General features: G+C 49.4%; 1 protein-coding gene across 4 annotated transcripts in view; it reads left to right on the forward strand.

Moving 5' to 3' along the window:
• The window catches only part of INPP4A (inositol polyphosphate-4-phosphatase type I A), a 114,815-nt gene that overhangs the window by 76,296 nt on the left and 26,810 nt on the right, over nt 1–11,709 (forward strand). For all 4 annotated transcript variants that reach the window (XM_040623559.1, XM_040623560.1, XM_040623558.1 and 1 more), the window contains exons 14-17: nt 1,179–1,362; nt 2,819–3,037; nt 4,122–4,389; nt 8,214–8,246. In XM_040623559.1, coding sequence (XP_040479493.1) covers nt 1,179–1,362; nt 2,819–3,037; nt 4,122–4,389; nt 8,214–8,246 — 704 coding nt within the window. The remainder of the gene's footprint in view (nt 1–1,178; nt 1,363–2,818; nt 3,038–4,121; nt 4,390–8,213; nt 8,247–11,709) is intronic.

Raw genomic sequence — 11,709 nt, forward strand, 5'->3', positions numbered from 1 at the left:
GTTTTGCATGTTTACACTGGAGTCTGTCAAGGGAGGTTTATTGGGGACCTGCCTCCGGGGTCCAAAGAGCCCAGTGGGAGGAGGGAGCAAGTCCTCATATCCCAGGGAAGCGATGGAGGTTGTGCTCCTCCACCTTCTCCCTCTTCCCCAAAACCCAAAGGCAGCTTTTTGAGGGGACCCATGAAGGCTGAGAAGGATGGGGACCAGTGAAGGCTGGGACTCCCATTCCAGCTGGAGCTCACAAGTTCAGATCACAGGAGACATCTTCACTGGGGCCTTATACTCCCTGCTTTCCTTGGCTTCCTCAGATGGTCTAAAAACTAAATTGATACTACTAGATTGCTTGAGGGTCCTAGAGGAGAGACTTGGATTTATCATCTCCCTCTAGAATGGCCAAACACGTTAGCCAGGCCCCACACAGCTGGGACGTGGTCAGTTCTCCGGAGGCTGGTGTTTGTGCTGCGCAGGGGCTGGGCTGTAGCTTTGACAATCAATCCTGAGATCACACATTACTTGGTGATGAGGGAAGGAGGAAGAGCCAGGTTTTCAAAGCTGTTGAGGTGCCCAGGCCTGGCCTCTGGCTTGGCGTGTTCTTCACCTCCTCTTCATCTGATGGAACGTGATTTTTCAATGTAGGCAAGTGCTGGAGAAGGAAGTCTAATTGTCAGGGTCAGAAGTATGAGGGCGGAGAGCTATGGGTGTGTGCACAGAAAGTCTGAAGATTGGCCACATGGAGAAACAGGTTTCTTGTGGAAAGTCTCACACCCACGGCAGTCTCCCTTCACTGTGATAGACTGACCCCTTCTGAGATTAGCAGACCCCGTGCCTCCACTTCAGTACTGCTGATACGTTGACAGGCAAGGTTCTTAGGTGGAAGGCTATGCGCATTTGGGTAATTATTGGATTCAATATCTGTATACGCATTTACGTAAGAATATAGACCCATACAGATCAGAGACAAAAGACTTCATTGTGTTTTAATATTTCAAAGCCTTCTACCATATAGAAAGAATCTCTTGAGATTTACTTATGCCCATCAATAGCTAGACTAGCCTAGGAGAACATCCCTGAGTATGAGAAGGCTTTAGTTAGTGTTGGTTGTGGGCTGGTGTTGGGAGGCTGTTGCCATCCTTATGGATTTGAGAAGACTCCTTAGAATCTGTTCTTATCCTTTCTAGTACACCATCCAGCTGCCAGTCCATAATCTACATACCACAGGACATCATCAGAGCCAAGGAGATCATTGCCCAGATCAATACCCTGAAAACCCAAGTGAGTTACTATGCGGAGCGGCTCTCGAGGGCGGCCAAGGACAGGTCTGCCACTGGCCTCGAAAGAACCCTCGCCATTCTGGCAGACAAGGTAGGAGGCACTACCGTGCTATATGTGAGATGGGGGCTCCCTTGGGTTTTTGGAAACCCTTGCACGCCCCATGCGTGCTTGGAGCCATCCATACAAAAGGTGACATTGGGATGACCTTGAAGATCTAGTGTCAGGTTTAGTTCCCCCAAAGGCCCAGGGAGGTTGGTGATTTGCCTGTGGTCACAGAGCTGGATGGGGGCAGGCCAAGGACAGCACCCAGGGCAGGTGACTTCCAGCTACTGCTTCACGCAGCTGTGTCTTCCCTCAAGTCCATGGAGCCATTGTGGAGGCTGCAGTAGTTCCATAGCTTTCTTAGCAGCTGCCTACTTGGTGCATTTTTTGCCAATTTTTATTGACTTAGAATTTGAAGAAAGAAGCTGAGTTATTATACAGACATACATTAAAGGAAATATAACTTCATTGGCTTACATATAATCAATAAGCCATTTTCTAATTAACTGTAATTTTGATCCTGATTAAAAATATACATAGGGGCACCTGGGCGGCTCAGTCAGTTAAGCCTCCAACTCTTGATTTTGGCTCAGGTCATGATCTCTGGGTTCCGGGATCAAGCCTCATGCCAGGCTTTGCGCTCAGTGGGAAGTCTGCTTGAAGATTCCCTCTCCCTCTCCCTCTGCTCTTTGCCCCTCTTGTGTGTGTGTGTGCACTCCCACTCTCTCCCTCTCTCTCTCAAATAAATAAATCTTAATATATATAAATATAAGTATATAAATATTGGTCACACTGGGGGATTAGATATACCAGATCATTTTGATGGATGATGGTCTTCCAAATTACTCAGTCTCTCAACACACACACGCACACACATATAGAGATTCTCGTCACACTTCCCCACGCACACCCACTTTGCTGGGGTGAGGTGCTGTTCCTGATCAGAACGTGTTATATCCTTCACATGTGTTCACTCAGCAAGAAGATCGAGAGCTAGAAATTAGATCCACTTGAAAAAGAAAGATGATGTTACCGGAAGGAGAATTATGAGCCACAGAACTGCTGCCTACAGAATTCCCCACAACCACAGTGCTGTGCTGAGAGTCCCCCTCCCCAGAGTCCAGAGCTTTAAGTATTAGATGCAAACAGATAAGACTTACGTGATCACATCAAATTCCTGCCTGTCCCTTGGAACTAGAGAGGACAGCCCAAGAAGTCAGTGAAGGCAAGGACACTGGGCTGTCTTCAGGCCCTTCCTTGAGTCACATCAGGCTCAGAGGCAGGCAGGGATCCAAGAATGTCAGAGGTTTCTCTACCTCCCTCATTCTCCCCGTGTCCTCCAGTCTTTTTGTGGGAGCCTTTAAACTCAGCCGTCCCAAGGGCTCCTGCGCTATGGAGAAGGGTGCACAGCTGGGCCTCAGTACAGTTCCTGAGCTCTCAGAGACGACTGGCCTTGCAGGCCCTCACCTGGGGGCTCAGCGGCTTTGGTTTGTGCATACTGCAGACCCGGCAGCTGGTCACCGTGTGCGACTGCAAGCTGCTGGCCAACTCCATCCACGGGCTGAACGCGGCACGACCCGACTACATTGCCTCCAAGGCCTCCCCCACGTCGAGTGAGGAGGAGCAAGTGATGCTTAGGAACGACCAGGACACCCTCATGGCCAGGTGGACGGGGAGGAACAGCCGGTCTTCTCTGCAGGTGGACTGGCACGAGGAGGAGTGGGTGAGTCTGCTGCCTGCGGCCCTCATTCTGCCACTGAGCTTGGGTTGAAAAACTCAAAGCCTCTTGCCAGCCCCTCCCCGCCCAAGAGGTACCTAACAGGTTGGCCGCTTTGTAGACAAGCTCCACGTCTCCTTCCGGGATGGCTCTTGAGCCACCTGATTTAGGGAGGGAGGTGGCATATTCATACCTTGTGTCCATCTGAGGGGCAGGGCTGCTGCAGTCCAGGCTGGTGTCAGACCTGGTTGTAAAGGGGGTGATGTTCTCCATGGAGCCCTTGCCCCGCTGGCGGCCTGTCTCCTGTCACTGTCTACTAAAGACCCACCAGGCCCCCTGCTTCCCCAAAGCTCTCTACACAGTTAGCCCTGGGAGGGGGTATTTTGTATTTGTATTTTGGTGGATAGGGGAGGAGTCTGGAGACGCTGCCCCTGACATCGTGTGCGTTGCATCCTGCTTCCTGACAGAGTGGCCCTGAGAGCTGCATCTGTCTCTCCTGAGGGAGTGACACATCACACAACTTGTTTTCGTCATTGTTTAGGACTACTGCTTGGAGGCATTTTTCTGTGAGGCACTGAGTTTTTTAGTCAGCAGCGAAGGGCTCCTCCAGCCCTGCCCTGGCGTCCTGTATTCTGTGTGGGTTTCTGCAAACCACTCCCAGCCCTGCCGCCCCACTGCCCCCCGTCTGAAGTGATCAGCTGCTTCCATTACCTTCCTCAGTCCCCTCTGTGTTGGATGGTTGTAGGAGGTCTGCAGCAGAGGGAAGAGGAGACGAGCTGGCTCACTGGGCCCTGTGGCCCTTCTGGAAGGCACTGGGAAGTCCTGTCCAGCCTCTGTGACAGTTACTAGCAAACGTGTCTCCAACTTTAAAAACAATGACTGCAGTACATTGATTTGTGTTTTGAAAAGCAAATAGTAATAGGGAATTCTGAATTAATGTTGATATTTCTTAATTTGTGTCATTTTAATGATCACAGTGGCCCGGGGTAGGGGAATCCGTGTATGAGGGGAGCGCATGGGAAGGGGTTTTGTTCTCTTCTGTTTTCCCCATCGGGAGAGCTGACCCCGATGGGTCCTTTTGGTTTGGAAGGAGAAAGTGTGGCTGAATGTGGACAAGAGCCTGGAGTGCATCATTCAGCGGGTGGACAAGCTGCTGCAGAAGGAGCGCCTGCACGGCGAAGGCTGCGAGGACGTCTTCCCGTGCGCGGGCAGCTGTGCCAGCAAGAAAGGTAACCGGAACAGCCACGCCTACTGGATCAAACCGGAAGACCCCTTCTGCAGTGGCCCCTCCTCACCATGCCCCTCCACCATCTGCTCGATGCCGTCCTCACCTGCATGCCATCCTCACCTGACCACACGTGCGTACGCCTCCACGCTTCCATTCATGCTGCCTCCACCCCGCGCTGCATCTGTCTGTCTGTGTCTGACTCCATGACCTCCTCCCCCACGCAGACTGCAGGGAGGGCTGTCAGGCAGAGCTGGATGTTGCAGTGCACGGAGCCGCGGGCAGTGAGGGCAGCAGCTCCTGTAGTCTGTGCCCGTGGAGCCCGTGTGTGGGTCTGCGTGTCCAGCAAGGGCAGACTCTCAAGGCCACATCAGTGAGGGTGGGGCTCCCGGGCTGTTCTGGCTTGTAAACCAGTCTGAGAACCTGGAGGAGGCCCAAACGCAGATGCTTTTCTCATGAGATGGTCGATTGCAGTAGGAATTGGTAGAATCAAGGAAAGGGTGACTCATGCAGGGACACAGCTGGATGAGAGCTGTTAGCAGGCTCAGCAACCTCGTCTAAAGGCTGGTTGTCATCAGCTGGGTGTGCTGTTATCCAGCAGGGGATGTTGCCTCGGCACTTGTTGGTAACTCAGTCAGATGGTGGAACCCACTCCTGGGGCTGAGTTCGGGTCTTCTGTTCAGCACCACCCCCGAGGCAGGGTTCTCAGTAGATGGTAGGACGCTGGCATGAAGCAACACACTTCAGAAACAGTCTTCTGCCTGCAGAGACAGAGCACAACCAGATGCTCTGCCCTGCATTCAGCCCTAAAGCTGGGCACACATGCCTCCTCCACCAGCCCCTCCTTGGTCCCTGTCACTCAGGGCCTTCCACCTTTTCCTGTGAGAGCCGGAGGGGGGCATGGGCCAGGCAGCTGAGAGCTGGCTGCAGACCTAACTTCTGCCTCCTTGGCTCTCTTCTGGGAGCGGTAAGCTGTAGTTAGTGAGGCCTGGTTGTGCGAAGCCTAGTCTGCAGACAGCAAGGGCTTTTCATTTCTGAATCGGGCAGCTTTCATTTAAGGCAGAAGCGTGCTCCTTTATGAGAGCCTCTTGATAAATCCTTCATTTGTAAGATGCCCCTCACATTTTCAATCTGCCTGCAGTCTGTTCCCAGGGCACGATTTCACTTGAGCCTCTGATTCAGCAGTGCTCACGTCCTCCGCCCATCTGTGAAGGACTGTAGTTTCAGTTCCCCAAGCCTGTGATTGGTTTCATGGAGCTATTTTGTCCTGTTTGTCTTCTCATTTTCTTATGTAAATTGTGTTTTTAAAAAAAAAAAAATCTGAAAGCTCATTGCTCATTTCTCTTCAGTATTGTCTTGCTTGTAATTTAAAAATTTTCCTGCAGCTATAAAAAGAGTAATTTATTGGATTTTTTAAAAAATGCCAGAGGGAGTTTATTTAATCAGATATTCTGTTATATCCATAACTTAAATGTCACTTTCCTTCTAGGCACATCCTGTATTGGTCAAATGTAGACAAATTTAAATGCAGTTTTCAAGTTATTTAAATGAGCATTTATTTATGGTATTTAGGGTATGACTTGTGTTTGCCATGCAAATCAGCTCTGTTGTGATCATGGGAATGTGAAGCACACATTTGGGAGAGTCTAACTCAGCTGATCAGCACTCACAGAAGTGTTTGAAACCGTATGCCGCTAAATTAACTGTGGATGATCCTTAATTAATGAATTAATTTATTTATTTTTAAAGATTTTATTTATTTGATGGAGAGGGACAGCCAGAGAGAGAGGGAACACAAGCAGGGGGAGTGGGAGAGGAAGAAGCAGGCTCCCAGCAGGGCAGGGAGCCCGATGTGGGGCTCAGTCCCAGGACTCCAGGATCACGCCCTGAGCCGAAGGCAGATGCTTAACGACTGAGCCACCCAGGCGCCCCATGATCCTTAATTTAAAAATCTGGAGCATAGCTAGGAAGCTCTTCAGAGATGGCTCTGATCAAGAGGATCAGAAAGCATGAGACTGCGAGCTGCTTATTTTACCCAGTCTCTTACCCTCAGGGGCCGGAGCTCAGCTCTGTCGTGACTTTCTATACCGTTCCAACTTCCTGGGTGGGTTGTTTTGGCCTAATGAGCAGGCTGTGTTCACACCAGCTTATCATATACGAAGAACCCTGGGCCATCATGACTTTTCATTCCAGCTCTGCACCCTGTCCTAGGTCTTTGGTTTCCATCTTCTGCTAAGGAGTCGCCCTGCCTTCTAGCTCGCTCTCCCACAGAGCTCACCAGAGCCTTGCCTGGAAGGCATGCACCAGTGCGGGACCCACTGACAGGTCCCCGCCAGCTGAAACCACAGAGGCTCCGGGAGCCTCTCCTTCCTTCTCCCACTTTCTGCACAAGTCACAAGTGCCCCACGCCCCTCTGCATCGCCAGCCGCACCCACCCCATCTGGTGGCCTCCATGACCTGCCATGCATGCACTCATCCTCTCCTCATCTCGGAAGAGTCATTCAGACAAACCCTGGGCCAGGTTGTTTTAACTTGAGGCCTGGGGATTGCACCCCGGATCCGTATGCCCCCTGAGATTATGTGCGAAGAGAAGAGGAGGTATAAGTGGTCGTCAAATCTCAGGGTACAAACCACTAGTCCAGGAGTCCTGAAGGAGACCCTACACCCCCCAACACACACTCCCTGCTTTGATTGAAAGACTGAATTTACCCAGTTGAGTTTAACCCCTAATGCCTTTTCGGGAATGGTCACAACCCAGCTATTTGGGATCACCACAGAAGATCATGAAAACAGGCCCCTCGACCTTCCTCGTCACTCAGACTCAGAATTTTGGAGGAAGGGGTTATGGGGAGGCAGAAATCTGTATTTTTTTTCCCAAGATGTGGGGTAATTCTGATTAGCTGGACAGAGGTCTGAGAACCCTGCTCTGTATCCCTGCACACCACTGTGGGTTTCTGGCTTTGTTAGGTAGACGGTCTCTGGGTAGTTAGGCTCTAATGAAGAGGCTGAAGTCTTTAGCTCACAGGGGCCTTTACGTTTGCCGGTTGAAGGAGTCCCTGCCAAAGGTGATGAGAGAGGAAGGATCCCTGCCCACTTCCACCCCTGGGCAATCCAGGTTGTAAACGTCTCCGTACGGCTGGTTCCAGCTATTTTTGGGGGCTCTGAAACCACCCATTTCAGTACGCTGAAGACATGAAATGACCCCTTTTTAGATTTGTTTTCTTCCAGGTGGCTCACCCAGTTAACCAAGGAATTTTAGTTTTAAAGGGAAATACGAAATTGAAATGAGTGCTTCACTTGCTGAAATGCGAGTCAGTGTAGGTGAAATGGAATTAAAATTGGCATTGTTTGAGTGACCTGGAGGCACATTGTAATTCTAGACTTCCCCCAAATCATAAAAGTTTTAAATTTGATTTAAATTTTTACGATTGGCGTAGATGTGGGTTGGTATATTGGTTTCATCCCTGGATCCTAACCTTTGGGTCTCAGCAGTCCGTCTGCAGCCCAGGTTCCACTCACGAGTCAGGGCAGCGGGCTCTGAATTGGGGCTGATCAATTTGCTGGTCAGTCTCTCTCATTGTAAGTGTGCTTCCAGATGCTGTTGAGTCAACATGGGCTCCGCCACATACAATGTGATCGATGTGGGCACCTTATCACATTGTAACATGCTAGTTTGCTTACCTGAAAGGCATTTTATGTTGAAGTCTTAGCAACATGAATGAATGAATCAGTGAGTCGGTCGGCGTTTACCACCCAGAGGGTTCGGCTGCCTTGGAGCAGCCGAGCGCCCGCGTGGGACTTCACGGGAAAGAGGCAGGCAGGCCTTCGACCTCTTCTCTGTTCAGTTGAGCCACCTTACGGCCGGCTGCCGATGCAGTTGCTGTAAGCGCTGAGTTGTTCATGTTTGAACTTTGTGCTGCTCCTTAATCATCCGTGTCGCCCTCCATTTCTGTGCAGATTGCAGCCCCCCTCCTGACGAGTCCGGCCCAGGTACGTGGTTTCCATACACGGCTTCTGCAGATGTCTTTTGTAACCCTCAGGTAGTGGTTTGTAGCTGAATTATCCAGGATTGCCTGTGCTTCCAGAGTTAGGAAAGTATTTTAGGAGTTTCTTCATTTGAGGCGGCTAGCGACTTGTCTTAGGTCTGGTGAGGAACCGGTTGGGTTGGGGACGGTGGCCTGAAGCAGGCTACCACATGTACTTTTCTCGCTGGCCCATCAAAACCTTGTCAGATTCGTGTCCGTGGGTGCGTTGGACTTCCTGACTCAGAGCAGTGCACATTTGTAACCGATACTTCCTGCGATCCCACCTGAACTTGTGAGCGTTCCACGGAGGGGGTGCAGCCACCCAAAAGTTGCAGCATTCACAGTCCCACGACATCCTCTCTCCTGAGTCTGGATGCAGCTAGAGTTCTTCGGCATGGCTAGCAGGCTCAGCTGGAGATAGTGCTAAAAATGGAATCTTTTTGCTGCCTTTGCATGTAGGAGTCAGTGGTTATGGCTCTAGTTCAGGGGTCGGCCGACTGCAGCTCCGAGCTGAATCCTGTCCACCGCCTTCTCTTGTAAATAATGTTTTATTGGAAATCACATCCGCTCATTCACGTGTTGTCTCTGGCTGCTTTTGTGGGGCAGTACCAGAGTCAAGTAGTTGTGACAAGGACCCCATCATCCTCAAAGCCTAAAATACTTACTGTCTAGCCTTTTACCAAAAAAGGGTGCCGACCCCTGCTCTAGTTCATGTTGAGTTTCCTGGTCGTGGCTTGTGGGTTCCCCAGAGTGAGCATGAGACCCCCAAATAATATGCTTTTGCTTACCCCCCCCCAAAACCAGCCACCCAATCAGCTTGATGATTGCGTATTTCTGACTGGATATTAATGTGAGGTAGCAGGACACCTGTTTTAGATCCAGAGCACAGTAAACTAGTGATTTGGGGGTTTACCAAACTCTCCCTGTCAGTTTTAGCAAACCCTCAGCTCATATAGCACCATGAATTTTATATCAGCTGTGTCGTTTCTAGACGCACTGGTGGCTTGTCCACAGTTAATATCAATGGGCTAAAATAGTCCTCTGCCAAGAGTTCCTTTGGCTTTTCCTAGAGAGCTATATTTTATCTCAGTCAACACACACACACACACACACACACACACATTTTTTTCTCTCACTCTTTCTGTCTTTCTCCCTCCCTCTCTCCCTCCATTCCCTGTTAATGAGGGGGAAAATATGCAAAAGCAGAGTATGGATTTGAAAAAGCCCTTCAAAGTTACCCAAGGTAGTGTGCGTGATCCATGGATTGGCCACCAGTCAGGGAGCCCTGACAGATTAGCACCTAGACAAGGAGCTTGCCCCCAAAGTGAATCAGCTACATCACTAAGGACCCTGTTCAGTTGAGCTGTAAAGACTTTCTTGACAAAGGGAGCAGAGAGAGTATGACCCTGTTATCAAATCTAACTTCCCGATATCTTTACTTAGCTAGGTCCTGGCAGAAATCTCATTTCTGTCCCTGAAATTCATTTTGTCTGGAAGTTTCTAATTGTAGTTTTTCTTCGTATTTTTTCCCACCCCCCAATCCTAACTTGGCAGAAGCAGGCTGACACAATAGAAATAACATAGAGTTTAGAGTTAATCAGACCCATACAAATGTTCATTCTTTTTGTGTGTCTGGGAAGACACTTAACCTTCCTGAGCCTGTTTCCTTACCTGTATTAATAATCCTCCCTCTATGGATTAAATGAGAAAACAGTTGGAAGGTAAAGCACTGACAGGTTTTGCATATATGGTGGTTGGCACTCTTCTTGAACTCTGGAACCATCCAGACATGTCTAAGCCCTTCTCCGGGCAGGTGGCAGACACATATCCCACCTAGACCCACATCTTTTCTCCAGGACAAGCTCCTAGTGCTTTTTAGCCATTCTTCCTTTACCCCCAGTGTTTTTCAGGGTTGGTTTTTTCCCCCCTAATGGAACAAAACCAAGTCACACTTAAATGGATTTTTTTGAAAGAGAAGTAGGTAAAGTCAAAAAGTATTGCACGGAGAAGATTTGCTTAGTCAGCAAAGACGACTATGTGCTTTCTGATCATTTTCAGATTAAAATGCATATTAATTACGTATGTACAGATGTACATGCATGTTAAGTGGACAAGCAAAGTGAAACTGGCAACACTTGCTCTATGAGCATTTACTTCTTAGTTCATGAAACCCCAGTTACTTGGCTATTAAAACTAAGCTACCGTTGGTCTTTTTTAAATAGTTGCTGCTGAGTAAAATTTACATGCGTGAACAGAGTTCTTCAGAGAAACAAAAACATGGCCTCTGAGATTTTTTAGAGGAAGAAAGAGACTTGGTCTTTTCTAGCAGAGCTCTTCCATTTTACCAGAAAGGACCCATGTGGCCGAGTAGTCTAGAGACTTGTCCATGGCCACCATTGCCTAGCAGCAACCGGGGCCCGAGACTCACACTGTCCACTCCTCAGTCCAGTGTCCTCTGTCACTGTGACTTCTTTGCTAAGACCTTTTCTACTGTAGACTTTCTAAATTTAAGCCTGCTTTTTTTTTTCTTTTTGCATCACGTATATCTTTGTCCACATACAGTGTGCCTGCGTACACAGTGAGATCATTTCCAGATTTTGAATGGCTACATATACTTGAAAATCTGCATTAACCAAACACTGAGTATAGGGAAGTCCTTTTGCAAGTTTTAGGCCTTCCTCTGAATCTGCTTCTCAACAAAGTGCTACTCATACGGTTGGAGAGGAGTGGAGCCAGTCTTCCTTCTCTCTGGCTTTTAGATTCTGTTTATCTAAGATAGACCTACCCTCTGGCGGCCATACCGCCTGCGTGGCCCGTGGCCTCTCCCCAGTGCGGTGATGTCTGTGGGCGTTCTGTGACTCGCACCTCATCCTAAGGGGCGTGTGCTGTCCAGGCTCCACTCCCCACCTGTGCCACATTTGCTGCACCTGCTGGGCTCACCCAGTGGTGATGGTTGAACGCCTATTTCTGGGCTTGGTGACCTGTTATAAATAGAGCTGATGAGGGCATGTCTTTTCTCTTTTAAATACCTTCTAAATAGGAAGACGAAAAAGAGCCAAAGCCCAAAATACCTTTAACTCTGTTTTTCCACTCGGGGGTTCTATTTTTAAGAAATTGTTTTGGTACAGGGTCACAATTTCCTAGTATCTCTAAAAGAAAACTAAACCAGAAATAGAGACCAGGCGGGAAGGTGGGGGCTGGGGGAGAAAGTGAGGGCAGAAGCAGGGAATAGTCTGAGAGCTGAAAACTGGGGACACCAGGTGGAACAGCCTTTCCTCCAGACTGGGAAGTGAGACTAACACAGCCGAACATAGCTGCACAAGGATGGAGGTGTCCTTTTCTCTAAAAGGACGGGGGCCTCTGCCTTCATGGCCGGGGCATGATGACGGGTCACTTCTCTGGGGGCCCTTCTCTCCCTGGGGGGGGGG

Source organism: Ursus maritimus, unplaced genomic scaffold, assembly GCF_017311325.1.
Source record: "Ursus maritimus isolate PB19 unplaced genomic scaffold, ASM1731132v1 scaffold_6, whole genome shotgun sequence".
NCBI lineage: Eukaryota > Metazoa > Chordata > Mammalia > Carnivora > Ursidae > Ursus > Ursus maritimus.